General features: G+C 40.5%; 1 protein-coding gene across 3 annotated transcripts in view; it reads right to left on the reverse strand.

Annotated features, from left to right (window-relative positions):
• Positions 1 to 25,418, reverse strand: part of LOC120545505 (splicing factor SWAP) — a 59,044-nt gene that overhangs the window by 26,427 nt on the left and 7,199 nt on the right. For all 3 annotated transcript variants that reach the window (XM_039779889.1, XM_039779888.1, XM_039779890.1), the window contains exons 4-13: positions 23,576 to 23,652; positions 17,893 to 18,118; positions 17,563 to 17,663; positions 16,584 to 16,734; positions 10,882 to 11,143; positions 10,494 to 10,646; positions 10,249 to 10,342; positions 2,025 to 2,091; positions 979 to 1,082; positions 711 to 840 (exon numbers count right to left, since the gene is read on the reverse strand). In XM_039779889.1, coding sequence (XP_039635823.1) covers positions 711 to 840; positions 979 to 1,082; positions 2,025 to 2,091; positions 10,249 to 10,342; positions 10,494 to 10,646; positions 10,882 to 11,143; positions 16,584 to 16,734; positions 17,563 to 17,663; positions 17,893 to 18,118; positions 23,576 to 23,652 — 1,365 coding nt within the window. The remainder of the gene's footprint in view (positions 1 to 710; positions 841 to 978; positions 1,083 to 2,024; positions 2,092 to 10,248; positions 10,343 to 10,493; positions 10,647 to 10,881; positions 11,144 to 16,583; positions 16,735 to 17,562; positions 17,664 to 17,892; positions 18,119 to 23,575; positions 23,653 to 25,418) is intronic.

Below are 25,418 nucleotides of genomic sequence, written 5' to 3' on the forward strand. Positions count from 1 at the left end.
ACCTGTACTTATATGCTGACGCGGACACAAAGAACTTAATTCCAGCACACCCACATTAAATAGCCATGGAGCAGAGCAAAGAAAAAACGACCTCTATCATAACCATCATTAAGATGCTTTATCAACATTCTGTCTGTCACACAGGCAGAATGAGGCTGACGATTGTCTGAATCATAGACAGCATATACAAATGGACGGCGCGTCTCCACTTCTACCCATTTTACAAAAATAAAGCCAAAATCATTTGTCATTTGAGTAGCTGCAGTAGTGATCGGGGTGTAGAGCCGCGGTATTGAGGTCCCACCCATACACCCGCAAGACTCAATTGTGAGCACAATCACAGTTGTTAATCATGAAGTTCCACCTAATTGTTTTATAGCATAAAAAACCTAGTTAAAACCAAACTTATCAGAAAAATGAACAGTTGAACAAACGTCATGCGCGTGTGTTAAGAACTACCTAAAACGACAGAAACCATCTTTGGAAAAAACTTATTTGATGTGTACTTTGATTTTTTAGTTTGGTCCACGTCCAATCCGCTAACATGGAGGGGGTGGGGTTTATGACATATACTGCAGCCAGCTTTGTCTGTCCTGTCCTTAAAATTAACTGCTACTACTGAGTAGTAACAGTGGCTTTAATAGTGCAGGATAAATCTTTTTTTACAATAGTGCTTTTAAATTTCCCAACAATCATTTTAACAATGTTACCTTGTTTTGCCTCCAACTCCTCCAAACTGAGAGAGGGTCTCTTCTCTTCTGGTGCACTGAATGGAGCAGACTCCTTGACAACCATCTCAACCCCACCAATCACAGCTAGGAGACTCTGCTCTTCCACCAACTTCAGGCAAAAAAAAAAAGTATGTTAATTTATTGTTAATTTCAAGGTACTGGAAATATATTTTCAAAGATCAGTTTTCTATCCATACCACATCAACCCTAGATCTACGTGCATTGAATAGACTAAGCTGAACTAGACCTTGTCCTCGTCGGAATCATCATCCAATCGAACTCTGTTCTTCTCCAGCGGCAGCATGTCGTTTTCCTTTGCCTTGATGGCAAAACAGATGGGGGCAAAAGAGGCTGTGATGGCACAGAGAGACAAAGGGAGATAGGATTTAGAGAGAACTGTTGATATAACAGGTAGACAAGTGCATCCTGGCCTTTGTATGTTTGACAAATTCATAGTAAAATGAAAAATGCATTGACTAAAGCAATTAGGCTGCTTCTTGACAATGACACATTGCAGAAAACAAGTTCAGGACAAGGAAGAAAGGAGAGGCTGGAGGAAAGATTAAGACAGGGATGGACAGAGAGAGAAGAAAATGAAAAATAAGAGGTAGAAGAGGCAAAAAGGGGAACCAAATAAAATGTAAAAAAAAATAGTACAATGTAGAAAGCGAAACAGTCGGACAGACAAACAGGACAGCGAGAGCTGAAAAAGCAGCTATTTAGATATTAAGCTGCAATGGTGTGTCACATTGATTTCTATTTTGTAAATCAAATGGGACTGCTCTCACAGAGATGAAAGAGTCAACAGAGTGTCTCATCCCCTGAAGAAATAATCTTAATATAGGACATCGAACCTTATTGTGGAAGGCTGGATAGTTAACTTGTGCACTACTGCGACTGCTTTTTAGTATTTCCTGGCCTCCTCTGTGACCTGTCGCCCCCAAATGGCCTTTGAGAATGCGTGCCTCAACTTGAATATATGTGCATGTTTAAGGGTCCCGCCAGTGTTGTTGTAAGTAGACTCTTTCATCTTTGCAAAGCCATTTCCAGCCTGATATAACTGAATCAGATTGCTAGCATAAATACCAGACTCACAGGCAGCTGTGCGTGAACACCAACATATGACACATGCACACACACTCACATATACAGAGCAAATGTGTGCATGTGTATTGACATATACACATATTTACCCAAAGGCTTTGCATCTCATTTACTGAACAGATGAACCAAAGAAGAGGAAGTGAAAGTAGCACTATGTTGTGTGTATTTCTTCTTGTGGTGATGTCCTACCTTTTGTCAGCTTGTCCTGGGCTGATGTGTCTAATTGAAGCTTATCATCATCATCTACTGTCTCACTCTGGATGAAGGAAAAGAGTACAGAGAGGGGGAGAGAGAGAGAGGGAGAGAGAGAGAGAGAATAAAAACACGCACTGTAAACTTATCTGAGTCAATTTCCTAGTTCTACTGTGTTTCATTATGGGTAAACCACAAGACAGAGATGGTGCTGAAGATAAGATACCATTGAAATCTGCTATCCTTCATTTTTAATATAATGTACTTTCATGATGGGTTGGAAAAACCACAGTATTATACAGGCAAAAAGTTGGTGTTTGTACAGTTTTCAAAAGAAACTTCTGGAGGAGCTGGTTGTCTATCTGCCTTTCATTTTGTTTGTCCCCGCCCCCAAAAAAGAGAACACATCCATAATGTGAATGCTGCTTTGTTGTACATCACTGGTGGACGGATCTGAAATGTTAGGATCAGTCACCCCTCTGCATCGTTTTTTCAATTAAACCAAAACAGTTACATTTTAATATAGTAATCACTCATCTGCAGGGTTCTATTGAGCGTTAAGGTTTGCACCTCTGCAGCAGTCTCCCCACTGTGCAACAAATGTCGCTGTGTAGGAACCAACAGCAACTGTGGAGAACAGAAACTTCTGGCTGTGGCATAAGGGAGATCTTTCAGTACTTTCACATTTATATTGTGGAAGAATTTGGATCAACTGAGCAGAACAGAACAACAGCACAAGACTCCTTAGAGTACAGCTGGGGCAATACTGTATATCAATATTGTATCTACATCGATATATATATATATATATATATATATATATATATATATATATGTATGACTAGATATCGCCTTCAATTTTGGATATCGTAATATCGTGATGTGACACAACAATGACATGACATAAGTGTTGTCTTTTCATGGTTTTACAGGCTGCGTTACAGTAAAGTAATGCATTTTTGTATTTTATTTACCAGACTGTTCTAACTGTTCTGTTACTTGCCTTTACCCACTTATTCATTACATCTCGATCGATGATTATTTATCTAAAATCTCATTGTGTACATTTTTTGTGAAAGCACCAAAAGTCAAAACTACATAATTGCGGCAGTATTGACATTGATGTATTTCGTCAAAAATAAAATTTTCTCCATATCGTCAGGCTCTACATTAGAGTCAAGCAAATCATCTGGGATGAAAAATTTGATTTGACAAAAAATGGAAATGATTAGAGTGTTACGGCAGAAGATTTAAAGCCCCCGTTTTTGCCTCTCTTAAAGGAACACGCCGACTTATTGGGAATTTAGCTTATTCATCGTAACCCCCAGAGTTAGACAAGTCAATACATACCCTTCTCATCTCCGTGCGTGCTGTAAAGCTGTCTGACGGCTCCAGCGGCGGCAGCCCATCACAGAACAGGCAGGCGAATGGTTCCAGTAATCCTACTGCTCCGAATAAGTGACAAAATAACGCCAACATGTTCCTATTTACATGTTGTGATTTGTAGAGTCACAGCGTGTACAAAAACAACGTAACATGAGAAACAGCCATCTTCTAACAGTAAACAAACCGGGAACTATATTCTCCGGCGGAAGAATATAACTTGCGGAAGTCGGAGTGATATGCTCGCAGCAAGCCTGTCTGAGAATATAGTTCCGGTTTGTTTACGGATAGAAGATGGCTGTGTCTCATGTTACGTTGTTTATGTACAGAACTATGACTCTAAAATCACAACATGTAAACAGAACTATGTTGGCGTTATTCTGTCACTTTATCACTATTCGGAGCAGTAGGCTAGTTGGAACCAGTTACCTGCAGGATCTGTGCTAGGCTAAGCTAATGCTGGAGCCGTCAGACAGCGTTACAGCACGCACGGAGATGAGAAGGGTATGTATCGACTTGTCTTACTCTGGGGGTTACGGTGAATAAGCTAAATTCCCACTAAGTCGGCGTGTTCCTTTAATGTGCATGACTTGCAGATCTCTCCTTCACTCACACATCAACATGAACTCCTCTTACACCTGACTGTGAAAACACACCATTCGCTGGACTGTGATTGGTCTTGGAATTCAATTGGAGAGGGGAAAGAAATCCGCCATATTTAAGCAAGACATTGGCCATGAATACAGGTCATGAAAAAATTATGAAAGTAATCAAATTTAATGAACACTACAAAAAATGTAATTTCACAAAATATTGTTTTTTATTTTTTATTAATTACTTCTAATTACACCACTGCATCCTATATTCATCTATCAACTGGCCCTCCCTTCACATTCGCCATAAGATTCACTGGTTCACTTTCATTTACAAGACCCTTCTTGGCCGATCACCTCCTTACTTAGGTCACCTGCTGCAGCCAAAGTCTGTCACATACAACACCCAGTCCTCACTTCATCTTCAATTAAGCATTCTCAAAACCAACTCTGCCTCTGGTCTCGCATCTTTTCAATTTGCTGCCGCTCGCGACAGGAACGCTCTGCAATTCTCAAACTGGACAAACTAATTTCCATTTCATCCTTCAAAACCATCATATCATCCTTGTTCACAGACATATGCAGTTGCTTCTCTACATAATCATTTTCCCAGCTAAATATTTGAATGGTTTCTCACTCTCTTACTCACCCATGTACCTGTGCACTTATCTTCTTATTAAGTGTTTATTGTTTTCAGTGTAGTATTTCAAATTGTATTTTATGTCATTTCTAAACTGTATTTATTTCTAATGTATTTTTTATCCAGCCCTCCTTCCCTTTCCCTAAGTGGCTATGCCACTTGTCAGGCTGCCATTGTAAATAAGAACCTGTTCTTAATGACTTGCCTGTAAAAATAAAGGTGAAATGAAAATGTACTCATTGCAACAGGACACTTACATGTAAACTGTGATGAACATTGTCTTTTTGCAGAAAGATAACATTTGCATGCATATGGCATAAACATCTATGTGAACACTAATGTAAACCAGCCTGCTTCTTAATGATGCTAAACCTTATATCTACGACACCTACAAATGTTAATGGACAGGAGTTTAGAGAGGTGGCAAGTCATGTTATCATGTTAACAATCCCATTATGTCACTGAATGGTCCTGTACACATCTGATCAGGATCAATTGATTTCAGTATTATTTCTTTTGCTTTTAGTTCTTCTTACTTTCCCCTCTTATATCTGCCATTTAGCATTATGACTTTACTTGTGTGTTTTTCTTTTCAGTTATTTAATGAGCATTGTTAGAGGTGTCTGAGGCCTAAGACTTTCATTGCCAACAATTACTTCTCATTGTTTAGCAGATGATCAATAAAGAACCTTGAAAGCCCTTATAGCTGGTGTGTGTGCACAGGCCACATAATCAGAAACCCTCTGTAGTAATAGCTGCTATACAAAATACAAACGAATAAAAGGTAAAAGTGGGGATGAAGCCAATGCCACAAGAGGAAAACCAAAAAAAAAAAAAACTAAACTCATGAGGTACATTTTACCATGTTTGAAGAATGCTTCAAAGGCAGCTTCCTACTTCCCAGATGTAATTGAACAGCACTTTCAACAGTAAAAGCACTTTATCGAGGCCCCGGAGAATGGTAAAAAAACCCAAATCAGGGGAAAATTCACTCTAAACCATTCTGGAAAGACCTCACCAGTTGGAGTTTGCAGGAATTTGATTGTGCTGAAATACACAGCTCTAGAATCCTTGAATCATTTGGTTCACATGCTTTGCTGCAGACAGTTCAGAAGGTAATAATCCTCCACTCTGAATGAAAACACACACCAGGGTTTCATAGCAGGGCGGCAAAATCTGTGCTGGTTAAAGATCACAAGCTTTAAAGGAATTTCAAATGAAAAATGCTGGCTGCAAATGAAAAATGTAAATGAGAAATAATCGACCCAAGAGCAGCTCCACATTTTGATTGATGGATGGATACTTTCATATAGCCTGTGTTTGACCCATCTACAACTGGAATATACTGTTGTGCTTGAGATTTTTGCTTTGCTTCCTTGCACAGATTTGTTAAAAAACTAATTCACTACCAACCCAATTAAAGTGTCTCAATTCAAAAAATAAGTTAAACAATAAACATTGTCAGTTACTTTTTTTGTCTTCAAAAAAGAAATTTATTTAGTGCAAAAAAAACTGTTACTATAGTAATATGTCCAGCCAAAAGAAGAACATTGTACTTTATATGTTCAATTAATTTGACTCATTCGTGGGTTAATCAGCAGAGGGGATGAAAACTTCTGTCCTGCGTCCAAATTGAATTGTCTTCCTAAGACTTAATTTGAACGCCTTAAGTGAACGTGTAAACTTGTCTCCCCGTTATAATATTTTTATGAATTTGACTTAAGTTATTACAGTCCTTTTTAGGCTTCCATTCATTAGCCACAAACACACCTTCTCATGCCTAACAAAGAGTTGGTTGTTGAGTAAACAAGTTTGCTCACATCTATAAGATATTGTATTTATGTGTGTGTTGTGTGTGTGTGTGTGTGTGTGTGTGTGTGTGTGTGAGTGTGAATGTGTGGGTCTGTGTGTGTGTATCCTTGTATTAATGAATATCTGGAGTTGCATGTACTCTAATGTGCCTAAGCTGCTGCTGAACTCTTTTAGTGTGTGTGCTGGGAGGGGGGAGAAAGAGAGTGAGTGGGCTGATGGCGCCCCTGTTTTTACTAAACTGTTTGTTCTTAATTACTATGCACATCATGTCATTTATATAGTTTTGTGATATTTCTATTTAAAATTGTAAACATTTTTTTAAATTTGTCATACCTGCCCAGGGACTACAAGTGGAAATTAGCAATTGTTGCTATAACCTGGCCATGTTTATTTGTGCATTGTCCCTGTTTCAAATAAATCAATTTCCATTCCATTCCACTGTCAAAGCCACATGGTTGCAGCTGAATGCCAACAAAAGAAATGAGGAGGGGTTCCAAGAAGTGGAGCAGATTGAAAGCATTGTTATTAAATTGTTAAAAGAATGTGTTTGATAATCTCAGCTGAGAATTATTGAGGAGTATTGCATTAAACCCAGCATAACATGAATCAGAGACTTTCTATATACTTTTTGAGCAGAGCTCTCCAAACAGGAAGCGGACACGTCTTTTGATGATATGAACTATTTACAAAATGCTCCTTTTAGATGCGTTTTATTTATCCACTCTGCATGCTATAGATTTTAAAGATTGTCTTGATGTTTATACAAAGCAACAGTAGCCCCACATCATGCTGCTGTCTGCTTTGACGGATTTTAGCCCTTTGCCGCTTTTTCATTAACTATGGAACTATAAATAATAGCACTGACTGAGAGCAGCGATATCTGCATCCCATTACCAACAGCACAAATCACAAACACGTGGCAGGTTTTTTGATAGAAAAGCCGAGCAGCTGCTTGTTGGGGCAGCCTGAGCTGTGTCATAATGGGCCACACTCCTCTGCACCCTGACAAGCTAATGGATTTGATTCGTCAGAAAACAAATTGCTCCCTACAAAACTTTCTTGCTCACTTCTGACTTTTTCCTCTCTCACTCGGACACAAAGCAGACTCGACAAACCTTGATTATTTGCGAGTATACGATATGCGTAAATGTAAGACACACATATCAATCTATCTAACCACCTAGCTATTTGAATGCTCAAATCACATATAATTCCCTTGTCTGATGATGGCTGTTCCTGTAGAAACACACATTCTGGAAGATTCTTGTTAGAAAAGGCTTGCCCTCAGTAAGTGAACTGTTGAAAGTATCTTTTTGAAAAGATAAGGGCCAAACTTCCATTTGGCTGTTTACATAAACCAGCCAGACTTATCTCCACAGCACTGTGTCAGCGCAGGAGAATGGTCTGGCTGCACCCATTATCATTCTGGTATTGGGGACGCTCTGGCTTGCTTGTATTTCTTTTAACCAATCACAAATTGTCATTAGCGGCCCTTAACCCAGGATGCAGCAACGGTGCCCTTGCTAAATAGATAGCGGAGATAGCGGAAGGGGAGAATTCCATCTGAAATAGGCAGCCAATGGCAGGCGTATACCAACAGTCTCCATTCGGTGAGTCAGACTACATAAACCAAGTTGGAGAAGTTTTCCAATATTATCTGCATTTGTATACAATTGTATAACCAACTACAAACCACTTCATGCATTTAAAAAAAATCCCCTTGAAATTGTATTGGTTAATAACTCAAGCAAAACGAACTGCATTTCTAAAATGTTGAAACAACTCAGATACCTGATGAATATGCTACAATTCGCATAGTCCATTCATCTTCAATGGTGTCATGAGATCAGATTCTAAAAGGGACCTTGGCAGGAAAACAGATTGTGCTTTGAAAGAGTTGAGCTCATAATTGCTTTGCAATAGTGCAATATGTAACATTTATCACCAGTCCAAAGAGGATATACGATGTATCTCTTGTCCTTGCATCTATTCATGAGTTAAATCAGTGGCCCCTTTAATAGAGTTCATTTTAAAGCAACCAAACAGGTTTTTGCATTTATACCTGAAGGAATATGAGGCTTTAGCAGTCTGAGTTAGTCAAATAAAGTGGGCATCTACCAAAGTTACTTTTATCTTCATGTGCGTCCGTGAAAAAAGTAAGTGCAGAATAATTATTCCTCTTTCATAGTTTGGTTGGTGATATGTGTCTTTGCAATAGTGTTTCATATTTTTGTACTATGTATGTACAGACAGTGATAGACAGTACCGCAGGTATAGAACTGTGTAGCACTGAAAAGGCTGGATAAGTGAAACAATTATAAAGTCTGCAAATGGGCAGTCAACCAATCAGTTTGTTTAAAAAAAAATAAGTGTTGATAGTGATGCAGCAATCTGCTTTGTTACAAGAAATTTCCCGAAACAAGGGACACTAATTGGAATTACCTCACTGGCAGAACTTTGAGCCTTAAAAGTCATGATGGTGAAAAACGAGACTGGATATTTTAGATCAGGATGCCTCTAATATTAGCATGGCAGGTCAGGGCTTATCAGCAACAAAAAGCTAATTTCAAGGTTGACTGTAAGTGCAGTGAATGCTTAGACAACCTTTTCCCATGTCTAAACGTTGGCTGCAAATGCTGTTAAACATAATTACATACAGGTGTGGAGAACAGTGAGGTTGATGACAGGAGACAAATGGGAGAACAGTGTGTCCCGAAGGTGTAAAGGTCATCTGTGGGTTTTTATCTGCTCATACCGAGCATCTACGCAGCAACAGAATTAAGAAAATATAATAAAGAAATAATGACTAGAACATCCAGCAAATAGACGGTACCGTAGGGTGATTTAACGTCACCTTTCATTTTACACACAGTTTAATAACAAAACTAAACTGAGTGAACATTACTACCTACGTTTTTCATGTTGGTTTTGAGCGGTATGCACCCACACTAACCTGGAAAACGGTTTTAAAACAGTAACGTTAATACAGCATGTCGGAGGAATACAGCGTTCTCCTGCAACGGGAGGCAGAGGCAGAGGGGCCGTCACAGCCGCGTTAGCTAACATTAGCTTCTTGTCTCATCTGGGGTCTGATAAACAGTAAATTCATCAAAGTCAGTGTGCCCAACACTATTTTCCAATAAACTGGAGCTGTCAAATTTCACAGGACCCGCGTGAATGCGGATTTCATGTTGCGGCTTTCGTCGCTGTTTATCACTTAGCTATTGAGTGAAGTAGCTAGTACTCGCCCGGTTGTTTATTTGGTTGCCATGACTTCGCGAGTGATGACATGTCACTGTTCCAGTTGCTCTGCTCACCCTAGGGGGAGAGAGAGCGAATGACAGTTCGCTTGAATTTAGTAGAGCAGACGGCTCTACGACTTTATCATTTTCATAAACAACCGAAGGAACGGTGGTGCGTGGTGTACATAGCGGAAACCCTGTTGTGCGTCTGCGCTATTCTTGATACCTTGGCGCTGGAAATTTTACCGTGGCTCACCGCCACTATGCTATCAACATAGAGGAAACACTGCTTTACTATAATGCAGCCTGTAAAACCAGGGAAAGGCAACACCTATGCCATATTACGATACTACGACATCCAAAATCTAAAAAGACCAAAAAGACGATATCTAGTCCCATATATCGATATCAATATAATATCGATATATTGCCCAGGCGCACGCACGCACACGCACACACACACACACACACACACACACACACACACACACACACACACACACACACACACACACACACACACACACACACACACACACATCTTGAAATACCTCTGGAAAGCCTTTTCCTTCCCTCTGCATGAAGTAATTCTTCTTAAACTCGTAATAGCTGTTGTACTGATTCCAAGACTGCAGAAAGTCAAACCTACAGTAGACAGAGGGAAGAACACATACTGTATTAGATCCAGAGGATGACGAAGAGCTTCTGCAATATCTGAAGGAAAAGTTACTGATAGGAGTTCCTAAAACCAAGATGAGACCGGAACAACAGATTTATTTCTGGAAAGAACACTTACCGTGGATCATTCTTGGCACGGACACTGGCCTCAAACTTAACACCGTTCCTTGCGACGTACTCGGCTAGCTTGTCTATGACTGGCTGGGTGTCAGGCGGTGGGGGAATGATGGCTTGTGCTACTGGTGTGGAAACTTGAGCTTCGTGTTTCGAACTGTTTTTGGGGGGAAATTAAAGATGTTAAGAGAAACGTTTCAGCTTAAAACAGGTGCGATCTGTTCTTACCTGGGTCTAACTGCTCTATCCAAATGCAGCGTTTCATTTAAGTTACTATTTCCTCATACCCTATGCCACTAACAAAACACACACTAAAAATGAAATGACACTTTAAATGTCACTAAAACTGGTGAAGTTGGTATTACACAGGGATGTACAACATTAGTTCCTACCTGGTTTCTGGTACAACAACCGGAGCAGCAGAGCTGGTGACCTGAGGGGGAGCTGTAGCTGGCGGTGCCATGGCGATAGTTACAGGAGGGGTGGGTGTAGTTCCTAGATTAGGCATAGCCTCAGAAGACGTCGGAGGAGCCATGACAGCTGAGGGCATACTGTTATAGTAGGCGCTGGCATCTATCCCTGGGGGAGGCGGGGCCAAGCAGAACGTTCCGTCAGGAAGCATGTAGTACCCATAATACACTGCTGCTGCATTTGCTGAAAAGAAATGAGAAGGAAATTATTACATGATTTTCATTCCAGACATGCTTCGATTGTATAGCCTGGGTAAACCCTGACGAACTTCCGGCAAATTTGAGATTTGCTCTGCAAGTCAGTCTGACGAAGAGCCATTCAAACCCATTTCCAATGTCCCCAAAATCGAGGCACCAATCACAACCGCCGAGGCGGGCTTTACACCAATCGCAACCATTGAGGCGGGCTTTACGCGACGGCGCGCAGCTTTTTGTTTACATTCAACATGACGGCCACCCAGCGGCCACCGAAGTGCAGCGTCACCCGGATCGTTGGTCTGATTGGTTGAAGGACTATCCAATGCGCCCAGAGGCATTTGAGCGGCGTCCGTTGGTGACGCCCCTTTGGAAATGAACTGTCAATGAACCTTTCCCAGACCCACTCTCAGTTACAACTGAGAAGGGTCTGCTGTCAACCAGGCTATCGATTGTACCTGACGAGAGTCAAACAGTTACCATAACTTCATGTGGACACAAACTGCATAATATAATGTCACCTTTTTTCACAGCCATGCAATAAATACTAGCTTTAAAGTGCTCATAATATGCGTTTGGGCTTTTTCCCTTTCCTTTATTGTGTTATATATCTTTTTTGTGCATGTAATAGGTTTACAAAGTGAAAAAGCCCAAAGTCCAAAAAAAGAGACTTACCATCTCCAACAGAAAACACTGTTCACAAACTGCTCCAAACAGCTCTATTGTAGTCCAGCCTTTACTTCCGTGACGAACGTGCGTCACTTTGTAACACACGTTAATGCTAGCCTAGCTGCTAGCGTGGCACTCCCTCATACTCTGCTTCTGACTGGCTAGTAGTCCTTACCTAGGTACTGTGCATGTGCGACTCCCAACAAAGATGGAACAGAGGTGTGATGCCTCACTCTGTAGCTAAAACAGAGAGCTCAACACACAGGGTGAAAAGAGGAGCTGCAGCAATGTGCAGTACAACAAAAAGATGGTGTTTTTTGAAAATTAAACCTGAAAATTCTGATAGAACCTCTAAATACAATTATGAACCTGAAAATGAGCATAATATGAGCACTTTAAGAGGATCATAATGTTCCCTGTTGTCACAGTTGTTGATCCAACTCAATCGTAAGCTCAAAGGCAATAGTTTGTGTGGTGCTGTAATGTTTTATAGTGTAGGACGTTACTCTTGGGTTGATTCCCTGTATAGATGAGTTGAAAAGTGAGAAGTACAAAGAAACAATTGTTTCAGCTTTATGTGAAATTATGGTCCGTTCACAACATCTAAGAAATGATTTACTAATTAATTTCAGTCTTGTCATGGCAATCTTTCTGTTTTAACCTTGGTGAAGAACGTCAACAGGTCAGGGAAACGTCCCCTGACACTGGCAATAGAAACTGTCAAAACCAGGCTTGTTTAGTGAGCCAATAAATAACACAAAAAACACATTTGTGCTCAGTCACTGTGTTGCAGTTACATTTTCATGGCCAGAAAAGCTGGAAAAAGATATAGCCTTTTATGACCACAACAAGGTTGCCTTTTGAGGCATTAAGTTGACCCCAAACTCATGGGTTTTCTCTTTGTAAATATAAACGTTTCTATACACTGGCATGCAATCTACAAATGTACATGCAACTAAGAGACAAGAAATCTGAATCTTTTCGTAAAGCTGCTTACACATATAGCCGACGGCCGACTGTTGACAGAAAAACCAGTCGAAATGATCAGTCTCCCCGTGTTGGTCCAAAAAGTGCCACAGAACACACCAAAAAGACGAGACGAGATGAGACGAGACATAATACATCTCTATAACAGCAGGCGGCGCTAATCTGTATTGTTGCGCAGGAAATGAAAACCGGCAGCTGATTGGACAAACGCGTCACATGGGTTTGTTTTCTCTGGAAATTCAAAGCCAGACTGTCATGGCGGCCGTTCAGAATACAATCTCATATTATACTAAAATAGTTCACTGAAACATGTTTGAGAACATTTTAAGCGAGAAATAGGCCGTGCAGTTGCTGAATCTGTCTTCATTTCAGCTCAACAAAGGTCAGTTTAAAAGATTTTCGTCAGATTTTGAGAGACTCTAGTCACCTCCAGTGTGTCCCGGCTATAAGAGTGGAGGAAAAGTGTAAGCAGCTGCATTCAAATAGGCCACTGGACAGCAGCCCATCAGTGTGGTGGTCGTGGTCAGACCTCAAGAGTTAAGTAGTAGAATTAGTGTAGAATTGTTAATTATGAGGCTGTCATGGGACCTCTGTTGCTGAAGCATGCTTTGGGTTGTGGCCGTTTTATGTACTGTGCTGTCCTGTTCACTGTCAAGCTGTTTTTATTCTACGTTTAATATGTCTGTCGCAGTAATCAATTTAAATTAGCGTAGGGAAGATGATATAAAACAAGATGTGACCTATGTGTGAAACCTATCTCCCCCTTATCAGTGGGTTTGTATTACAAAGACTCTTAATTGAAAAGAGAGAGGGGAAGATGAGGGGTGGGTCAATAAAGGGACAGACACAAAATAAATGGTTAGTGTCAAAGTGGAGACCGTGTGATGCTAACACATTAGTCACTGAGCTGGTTGACTTTAATGACACCACATCCAATTTTCTCTACTCAGGAAAATGGAAAACCTTTCATTTACAAACTTGACATGTGTTACGGTTAAAATAGTCTGGCTCAACGGATGTACATTGCTGGGATAAAGCCTGACAACCATCACGTCTCTTGCGCGCCACATGTCCCTCCCCTCTAGCTACCTCCGCTATTGGGGCTTGGCGCCACCCAGGACGATTATGATTTTTTTAAAGAAATACAAACAAGCCAGAGCGTTTTTTCCCCTTATCCTGGAATAGATAGGTGGTGTAGCCAGACCATACTCCAGCGCTGACACAGAGCTGTGGAGGTAGGTTTGGCAATGCAAGACTACAGTTGAGATTAGGGCTGGGCGATATGGAGAAAATCAAATATGATATTTTTTACCACATACCTATAGGGTTGACAATTATTGCTTTCCCAAAATATTTACACAATGAGGTTTGTGATAAATAATCATCAGTAATGTGGATATAATAATTAAGTGGGTAAAGGCAAATAATAGAACAGCTAGAACAGTCTGGTAGGTTCAGAAAATGACATCACTTTACTGTAATGCAGCTCGTAAAACCAGGAAAAGACAACACTTAAGCCATTTACAATATTACGATGTCCAAAATCTAAGACGATATCTAGTCACATATCACAACATCGATATAAAATCGATATATTGCCCAGCCCTAGTTGAAATAAAGCCTTAAGATGTGGAAGTGGAAGGTCAAAAAGGAAATTTAGTTGGATGGTTGGTTAGATGGATAGATGATCAGATTGCTAGATATATTTCATAGATTGACTTTCTAATCTGGTGTTTTTAAAAACTGCTCCTATTGTTAGGTCTTTAGCATGCTCATATACATTAGGGTCAGAGGGAGTAAATCAATTCACTATGTTAAGGGATGCAATTATGTACAAAAGAGGTAATGGAGCAACTTATTATCCACACCCTATATTAACATAAGTGGCAAAACAAAAATGTTCAAAGGACAAGAGAAGGCTTTCTTATTGGACCAAGCGTATCTACATGGATGGGCACATTAACAGCCCCTGTTTTAACTAACAATGCATATCTAGAGCATTACGCGGCTAGGTCATCCACAACCAATTTACTAACATCATCAACTCTACTTCTGCAGCAAAGATTATGTCAAAGGACAAACTCCACAATTGTCTCAGGGACGAATACATTTGAATATGTTTATTTAAGCAACCATTTCAGGAGAGGATGAAGAAAGTCCTTAAGCAGAAGTGTGCTGGAGTGCATATATACGAGCCAGGCACTCTTTTGAATTGCATGGAATTGCTATTGTTTTATTTTATTTATATATATTGTCATTCATTCTAAAAACATAATTTTAATTTAGTTGAAAAATGTCATCTCAGGTGACGTTTCATCTGAAGGTTTTATATTTCATGTATGGAAATGATCAAGGCATTACATTATCCTCAATTATGTAGGTCAAATTCATATGATTTTTTTTTTCTCTATCAAGTTCTGTGCCTAAGAGATTCGATATTGCAATGCACAAGTAGTTGTGGATGTAATGCACACTAACGACTACAGCTGTCAGAATGACTGACAGCTGTAGTCATGAGGACAACAGTTTGTTTCCATCCAGAGTAGAGGGGAAACAACTCTGTGCTGTATTTTCAAGGAAATATGATCCACCGTGAGCACGGTGTATTTTATTTTGAAAATTAACCGGATGTTTTATTTTGCTTCTGTGCTCGACTTCCTGTCCCACACTATCTGCCTTGTGCTGAATTGCTGAGGAGCTTTCCGGCGTCCGGCAAAAATAGAAGCTCTGCGTATCTGCTCCGGAGGGCTGCGGATCGCCGGAGCTGTGCCGGAGTCGGAACGCAGCCGTTCTACAGTCAGTGGAAATACACACGTTGACTTTAATGGAATCCTAATGACTCCGCCGCCGTTCCGGAGCCGTTACGCAGCGGTTACGCATCCAGTGGCAATCCAGGGTAAGGTACGCTGTTAGGTTCAGGAACATTTGAACTCTGACTATCTGAGGACGGATGAATATGGTGAGCATCCAAAAGGCCTGCATCATCATTTTAAATAGACATTTAAAAGGTGTGGGAGTTGAACATTTCAGACTTTGTTGACTCCTAGTGGTGACAGTCACAGAGAACAATGATGATGAGTTACACAAAAGAGTGACTTTGTCACTTTTGTGTCACACACTTCAACTAACTTTTTAAAGATCTAATGGTTCTTATTGAAAGCATGTATTCTTGTTTTGGGGCTGTGTATAAGCTTTGCTTTACATGTTCTGGTATGGGACTTTGAGGCGTATGCTTTCCATTATTTAAAACTCTGAGTCTGACTATTCCCTTTTCAATGAGTTGCTCATGTTATTAAACCTTCTCAGGCAGTGGCAAGATGTAATCGACATTTTGCACATTCCAAGGACACACATTGATATAAGTATGACCTGACCCAGAACCAAGGTGGACGAGAAAGTGTGGACCTGAGAGCTGGTTCAGGTAAGGTACTCTGGTTTTCAGGATGCGTGGTCTGCCCCGGAAGACCTTTAAACTCAATATTACTTTGCTGAAAGGCGTTGAAAATGCCTTTGCATCAGTTATAGACTGTGGTCAGCATTAGGGGGTGAGGAGCTGTATTGAACAACCTTTAGGAAGTCAAATGCCAGTTTTCTGTGGCTAACAGTACTCTCAGAAAGAATGCAGTTGTAATAGCTACAGAGTAGGGTACTGGGCTCAGTGGTAGAAAAACTAGAGCAACCCTACTAAGGTAAAGATAAATGTATAACCAACATGTGATGAACACTATGAGAGTCTTCATAAATATTTTTTCCTTTAAAGAATGCATACTCACGGTCAGCAGTGTACTGCGCTGGTGTGCTGGATGCAGCTGGGATTGTCACTTCCTCTGGTTTTGGAGCCTCTGTTGCTGTGCCATTCCTTTCCTGTCTGGCTTTTCGTACAAGTGCTGCCAGAGGATGGTCTGGGTCCATCACTTTGAGAGGCTGCAGAGGAAAAAGGCCAGTTTGGTAAAAACAGTCCAGATACTATGTTCTTTTTTTTGTAAAGAAATACTTAAACCATTAAGATCACACCACATGCATAATAAAGGAGACATATTTTACAAATTTAATAATATAATAGATACACCAAATAGTCAACGCTCTATGACGTCATAAGAACCAATGACCATGAATTGCAGTGCAATATTTAAGCATTACATACAGAATGTAACAGTTTACCCCATAAAATATGAACTATGAATCCTTAGTAGAAAATTGAAGTGTCTGATTTAAAAAGAAAAGCTCTCTTGATGGGAGGCAACTATCAGACAGCTTGCTATTAAAAGGAGCTCACAATGTTTCTTTTAAAATGACATGCTTCCATTCTTGCTGCTCTGTCAAAGACTAATGGCTGTCCTGACAAGACACATGAAAGTACCAACAAAGAACTGTAACAGCATCAAGAGAGACCAACAGAATATAGTTATTAGAGAATGTAATTCACAAGGCACGCAGCAGTCGCCTAGCAGTTAAAATTGCAGCATACATTCACAACCCTATAATACATTTTCCATTTGACTCCTTTAGATGGGCAGCTAATGGTAACTGTTCAATAAAAACCATCACCACTATCACCACCTTAAGCTACAGAAGAGGTTTAAAACCCCTGAAAAATGCTTGAAGGCAAAAACCAGGCTGTTTTTTCTTGACTTATTAAAATCTGTGTTTTGGAGATACATGGTTTTCACAGGACAGCATAGCAATATAAAGTAGCAAATGTAACCAACAGGTAAAGCTCCACACTGGGTGACCTACATTCTAGTTACATACCTTCACCAGCTCCTCCAGGCGAGAGCACTTTTTCGGGGCAAACAGGCTGGGATGGAGGTAACTGCCATCTCCATCCTCATCTGAATCATCAGAATGGGATTCTACAGCAAGAAGGAAAAAAAAAAAAAGTGATTAAACACGTTTAACATTACATTTAATGCACTAGAGTGTTAATGTTACTTACTGCACTCTTCTGTTCGATTGTTCAGGTATTACAGATGTGATATTTCTGCATTAATTACGGCACATGACACTCCTTTACACTGCAAATGTAATGTATGTGTGAGGAAATGACACTTATGGATTCAGTGGCTGCTTTCTTGAACTCACCTTGCGGCTGCTCTTGCTTCGTGGCGGAAACAAGGTTGTATCGACCTTCCTTCATGGCCCGCAGGATGTGTTTGTAGTAAGGGTTCAGGTAATGGTCAAACCGGAGAAAGTCAAACTGGGAGTTACCGGACTGCTTAGCTTTCAGGACTATCTCAAACTGAGCCCCCTGCTGAGATACAAAGTTGGCTGTCCTCTCGATGATGTTATGGGTCTTGATGGTTGCCGGCTACAAAAAAAAAAAAGAAAAACAGTTTTAAACAGAACATGTTTAATGCAGACACTGATTTCATGACCAATTTCTTGGATTCTGAAAAAAGTTTTTAATTACCAAAAACAGGAAATATGTTATATATTGTAGAAGCACTTCTGAAGTCAAAATAGTGAAAAATAAGGAACTGTACCACACGTAGGGTTGCAGAATTCCAGAAATATTCAAGGCGGACATTTTCAACGGGAATTTATAGAAATGTATGGGAAAAAACAGGAATAAAATGGAAATGTAGGAGTTATTTGCTCAGACTGTATTTGTATCTGAATGTCATATGCGGATAGAAGCAAACCTTTTAGCACATCATAAGCAGACATAATCCTTTAATTTGTCAAATACATACAGTGTGAAATGTGCCATGTTTAGAGTTAACTAATGGGGAAAGGTACTTTTAGCCAACAATGTGGGCTGTGGGAAAACTTAGGATTTAAAGTGAACAACTAATTTATAAATTAAATGTTACAATAAAGGATGAATAGAAACTCTCCAATGAACATGCTCAATCAAGCTACAGCCATACTTTAAACAAAAACATTCCATAAAACCAAGTTTTGCTTTTTTTAATGTGAATTTCACCCCAAAGTTCACTATTGAAAAGGTACGATTTTTATATTGAAATTGGTGGATAATTCCAAGAATTCCAAGCTTTTACCGGAAATTTACCAACCCTTTAGATGGAGGAGAATGAGTGAACCTGACAGCTGCACATAACATTAGGATGCAAAGCACAGTTTAATAAATGGCGTCTTCATACCAAGGACACAAGCCCTTTAGACTCCAAGGCATTTTCATGCCAGGCACTCATGTTCATTGTGATGACATTACTTCTTAAAATGCACATGGGGTGAAAACCAGTGAAACAAGAAATGTTCCTTTATTCATTCATTATTGTCCCCCTTGTGTGCTTTTAATGATTAATCAGTGTCATTACCTAGAGAGTGCAGAAAAGTGCAGCAATCTCCAAAAGAACACACACATCTTATCAAGATGAAAGTCATAATAAATACTACCTTTCAGGACACCGGCCAAAAAGATGCCAGTGTCCAACACTAAGAGACCATTATTGTGTTCTAAGCTACCAAGGACTAACTGACATACAAGGGCCTTTTGCACTCCAATTTACAGACTTAGCCATTAGGTAAAAAGAGGGTGTGGAATACTTGTTTTATGTTGACATGATATACACAAGGTAAGCATCCTCTGACACACCTATAACTGAGCTAACTGAACAGTGTTGCCACAACAAAGACCCAAAGCAAAACATAACTAACGTGTAATAGAGTTTAGATTCTCTGCCCGGGCCGATATTTTACGCCGCTATGATCAGGGTGGGCCGGGCCCTTGATCAAGCGTTTGTGTTTTTTTAATCATTACTTTATTAGCCTAATTCGGTGGGGAGAAAGCTATGCCTCTCCAGCTTCTCCTGTAGCTCTGGGTATGCTACATGTCTTGCACTGACTTGAGTGTGAGGTAAACTGTGCTACATCGTGTCTCCCCCGTCTGCAGCACTGTTGTCGGCCAGTGCGTCAGCATGCAGACCGTGGCGAAGGACAGTATTAATTAGGTGATCAAGACAAGAAAGTCTCCTGTATGGTTCCAGGGCTTTCATCATGTTGCTGCCCTGATTGGTTACCCACACTATTCGGCTGAGGGAGATAGGGTCAAGGTTTTTTTCGGATCCATTTGCAATCCATTCCATTCTGAATAAACAAACAACACAGTTCACAGGCTTCGTCCTTGTTGCATTATTTATTAAGATAATTCTAAATAGATTTCTGTAGTTCAAACAACTCGGAATTGTAGTTGAGAACGTCAGTTATAACGGCCCACGTATTAAAAAATTGTCTGGTTTAAAATCGGGCTTGGGTTCATAATTACAGTTAATGTGTCGGGCCGGGCCGGGCTCGGACATAATGTGCACGGGCTCGGGATTTTTTGGGCCTAATGTTTAATGTTCATAAAGCATGCCAGCAACCTGAAAGTATAACGTACAGTTTACAGCCATTTGTTATTTCATGTACGCACAGAAAGAAGAGACATCTTGCCCCTTCAACTAAGGTGCATGCCAATTAATTGTGGCATCCTTTCCAATCTGATCTGAGAACTTTCTTGCATATCATTCCCCTTTTGTCACATATTATACTGTATGCTATAACTATCAAATATCAAAATGAAAAATATAATAAGAATAGCCTTAGATAATAATGACACAACACAACACTGAAATGTATTCAGAGAGAAGGATATTCCTTCACAATATAGGGAGTAGACATTAATATTATATGCATATCATGTACAGCAGCTACGGTATGCTGTGCTCTGTATATATTAACAAGGGTATTTTGGCTGTTCTATACCCAGCATGCTATATACTGATTATGCAGACAGTCCATGCCAAGCTCGTCTTTCTTGTCATGCATAAGAGTAGCAGCTCTTATGCATGAGCTGAAGGATCAGAGGGATCTGATTTCGGACTAGTCTGATCCTGAGGGAAGGTTGTCTGACACAGAAACACCAGACGGAACAAAGCAACAGCAAGGCATTTTAAAACATTTAGGGCCCTATTTTAACGATCTGAAATGCAAGTATCAAAGCTTTGTGGGCGGATCTCGTGCGCTGTTGCTATTATACCAGCGGGATAAATGACTCTTGCGCCCGACGCAAATCTAAAATGGGTTGGTCTGAAGTAGCTAAGTTTGGTTTGGACGTAACGTGAAAATAACCAATCAGAGCGTCATCTCACATTCCCTTTAAGAGCAGGCGCGCTTGTTCCATAGCGGATTGCTATTATAACGGCGAATTTGCCTGGCGCACGCCAGCGGGAGCTGTCTGGGATGCGGCAAAGTAATAAATGCCCATCTTGGCCGGGTGGCGATGTTGCTGCGGCCTCTTGGGCGCATCTCCTCAAGTCTGGAGAGGATTGCTGCAGCCATGGAGCGTGGGCCTCCAAACGCACCACCTGCACCTGTTGTGCCCTTTCCTCCTCCCCCCACTCCATCTCCGGCCACCCGCTCCACCAGGAGCGCATCGAGTGTCCAATCCCACCGTAGTTCAACATCACATCTCCTTAAGTCCTCTAATATTTCCTCATTTATGTCATCAACACATCCATGATTCATGGAAATGTTGTGTAAAACACAACAAGCCACAAAGATGGCTACAACTTTTTCAGGACTGTACTGTAAAGTGCCTCCTGATCTATCCAAACACCTAAAGTGCATTTTCAGTAATATTTTTCTTTTTCACGCTACATTATGGCCAAGCATGCGCCCCTAAAATAGCATCTGAATAACGCGCTACTGACTTTAGACTAGCGCCACTGACTTTAGACCAGGTTTTTCCTGGTATGTGGCGGAATCGTTTTCTGAAACTGCAAAATAGCACCAGGGAACTTTTGCGCCGGAACACGCCTCCTCTTTTCGCTGAACCACCCCCGGGAGCGCAAATACATTCTCTAATTTACCGACGTGGGTCTGTGGAGGGAAAAGTCCGCTGTGCGTCGGGTGCAAAATAGGAATGATACATGTGTCGGTGTACAAAGGCAATTGCGCTGAGTGCAAGATAGGGCCCGTAGTCTGTTGTTGGATATTATGTCAATGTGAAGCATTGCCTATATTTATAGAAGTACAATTCTACATACAACGAACATGTGCCAATTTGAAGCAGAGGTGTGGTCACATCAACAACAATTAATACACTTTCAAACCTTTCATTTTAGGGGGAAAGAGAAAGAGGTGCCCTTTCACACAGCAAATGCTTGAATTGCTATTGATTAGACTGTCATCTAATGATGGGATATGTCAGGATCTGGGTGGCTTACCGCCTCAAACAATTTCAGGTGGAACTCATTCAGTTAACCATTTCAGTGTTTTAGAGAGAAGTCACAAATATTTACATCCTTTTAAGATCCAACAAAATGTCCAATGACCAATCTATTCAGCTTGTACTCAGTCTCCAAGTTGTCTTAAAGTGGCAATCTCTAAGATTTTTATTTGAATAAATGTCTGTAAAGTCACCCCCCATCGTCAAATTAGTTAAGACTAGTATTAACAGTATTACAAACTGTGTGTCTGTGCATTCTGTGAAAAGAATGCTGTATTAAGTTACTGCTAATGCAAACCAAACTTTTCCTACTGCTGCAACTACACATTAAAAGCATTTAACTGGCAAAACACGAGTGGATTTAGTCACAGGAAATGCAATATGTTTGTCAGAGAGCTTCATTCATTCATCAAAATCTGACATTTTTTTGACAGTGGATCAGTTTGAAATATTGCAGGGAGTAGGCTATTGGAAAAAAGAAATAGCAGCCACAGTGAGCTGTTAGAAGAAGAACTGCACACCTCCAACTTCTAAGCGAGGTAAACAACTTACTTGGCTATCTGCAGACTCATGCCGAGAGCAGCATAAAATCAGATCACGGTTGCTCACAGAATGATGGAAAAAGGCAAATTATTGCCTGAATCTGTATTAAAACAAAAAGGTTTGTTTTGCTTCCCCCAGTATTCTGGGACCTGTAGCATTAAACCACATTTGCTGTCAGCACCGGTTACCACCAGTAAATACGGTGTCGCCAAATCAACCAGGACTGAAATCTTAAGAATTTACACTTGAATTATGTTCTTTTGTATGAAAGGGTAGCCTATTAAAACCATACTGTATATACAAATATAGGCTATCTGTGATCATCAAAACAGCGTTCATGGCTTTACCTCCATATTACTCAATTATTTAACATATACATTTTGATAGAATTCTGATGTACGGCATGCCATCATATTAGTTTGTCGCTTTTTGTAAATAGGCAGTCTGGACTTAAGCAATTAAAAATATTTACAGTCAAAATACAAGGAAAGAGGAAAAGCAGAAATGCAAGACAATTCTCATTATTGATCTGCCAGATATTTAGACTGTCAGGGCTTCACATCTGCACAGGTGTTATATTTAAGAACTTAAAATGCAATTGCACAAAAAATTGCAGTAATGTTTATATTGTAGACAAATCATTGACTGCAACTGAGATCCATCTCTTATTAGCTATGAGTTAAAAATTTAAAAAAAAAAATTTTAATAATGAAAAACAGAAAAAAACATTCATAGTACAAGCACAGTCAAAGGCAGCCAGGCATTTCCCATCATGCCATGATATTTTGCAGTCAGTGGAGAGCAATTGCAGCGTCTGGCTCCACGTTTGCACAACATCAGAGCAAGTCGGGATCAAGTCAAACAGAACCGACATTCACTGTGTGCATGGGTTAGGCTAATCTAAAAACGATCCTAATAGTTCATTTGGGAGTGGTCACAAATTGCCAATAAGAGAATGGTTCCAACTGTTTCTGTTCTTGTGTCAACTCGCTGTACGTATGCATACAAAGGCATCAACATTAGTAAGCCAGCTGGATCTGTAATGCTCACCAGTTCCACATCAGGAGGGATAGCGAGTCCTGGGGGAGCAACAAACGGTTCTTCACTCTCCTCAGGCTCTGCCTCTTCTATGCATGTGGAGAGATTTTAGAACAAAAAGAATAAGATTAACTCTTGTCAGTCATTTGTAACAAAAAAGTAAATATTCCCTGCTGGGTATATAAGAAGAGATTCCTTTTCGAGTGTCTTAAAATGTTTTAAAAGTGGGTGGACCACATGCCCTCCACCATTCTACCCATTGTACAAATGCATCACAATAATATACTACAATCTTTATTCTCTATCCTTCACCTTCATCTGCACAGGTCACGTGGAAACTAGATTAACATTTTTTGTTTTGTCTGTAAGGCCAGCCTACCATCCGTTTCTACTGATTTCACTTGTCGTGAAAGGTGTGCCATAGGTATTTTTGAAATCAGTTTTTGGTATGGCCTGAAAGCCATGCAGCGTCCATGTGTTCAATCCATCTTATGTCTCAACTCCAATTTAGTGATAATATAATGGCCTTCCAAACAGTGCCCCAATTTTCAAAGAAGACATACTCTTAATCATCACTTCAATTATATAACCGGATCATTATCATGGCTGACGAGCTTGTCTTTGGCTGCTAATTCTAAAGTGGCATATTATGTAAAACTAAATTTGTATCGCAAATTACAACTAACCCATCAACATGGGTGTACTCTCATTTTCTAAAGGCAGTCCAGCATCATTCCTGTTAACCCTGTGACCAAGTCACAACTGTTTCTCTATTCAAAGCTACAGTATGGCCACACATTGACTCAGCAGCGCCATACAGAAAGAAGGCAACAGAGCTGAATAGGACAACCAGTAGTCTGAAATAGGTAAAAATATGTAGAATTCAGGTATTTCTGTGAAGGTGGGTAAATTTAATTCAATTCAACTAATAGAAACTGGATCAGGAATTCAGCTCCATGAACACCAAACAAGCCTTTCAAAAAATAAGAACACTCACAGGACAGGAATCAAAATTCGGGTTAACAGCAATAACCAAACCCACTTCATTTGCAGAGGACCTGAACATCTTCTATTCAAGGTTTGACACAGTCGACTGCTCAGATAGATGCAAGGCGCTGCTGGAGACCCTACACACCCTGGAGCCAGTACACCCTGCTCCCTTCACAGTGGAGGATGTGCACCAGCAGCTCAGGAGGTGCACGCCATGATTCTGAGCCACTTTTCTCAGAATCATGTAGAACTGCCTCAGCGCCCACCTTATGGAAAACAGCCATCATACCAATACCCAAGAAACCCCGACCATCAGAACCAAACTACCGACCAGCTGCACTCACATTAATAATTATGAAATGTCTGGAGAAACTCATGCTCAAAACCCTCCTCTCAGCTGTCAAACCACATCTGGACCCGCATGGGTTTGCCTACAAAGCCAGAAGGGGGACTGCAGTGTTTCCTTTAGGATTTTTTTTAGCAGTGGGGGCAGGTCCGAACACCCTCCCCTTTTTCAGCCGAGTGACCGCGCTATTCTCCGACATGCACTCTAACAATGCAGCCCCATTTCTGATACCGTGGGGGGCAGAATAGTTGCCGTGGGGGGCCGCCACGGTCAAATCAACATAGAGGAAACACTGGGACTGAGGATGTTGTGGCATGCCTCCTTCACTCTCTCCTGAAACACCTGGAAACACCCGGTAACTACGCCAGACTCCTCTTCATAGATTTCAGGTGTGCATTCAATACAATCCAACGGCATCAGATGATCAAAAAATAATTGGCCTTCCCACATCCAACCTATCAGACCTCAACAGCAAAGCCACCAAACGCAAAGCACGGACAATCTCACATGACCCCAGTC

Source organism: Perca fluviatilis, chromosome 17 (assembly GCF_010015445.1).
Source record: "Perca fluviatilis chromosome 17, GENO_Pfluv_1.0, whole genome shotgun sequence".
Classification (NCBI taxonomy): domain Eukaryota; kingdom Metazoa; phylum Chordata; class Actinopteri; order Perciformes; family Percidae; genus Perca; species Perca fluviatilis.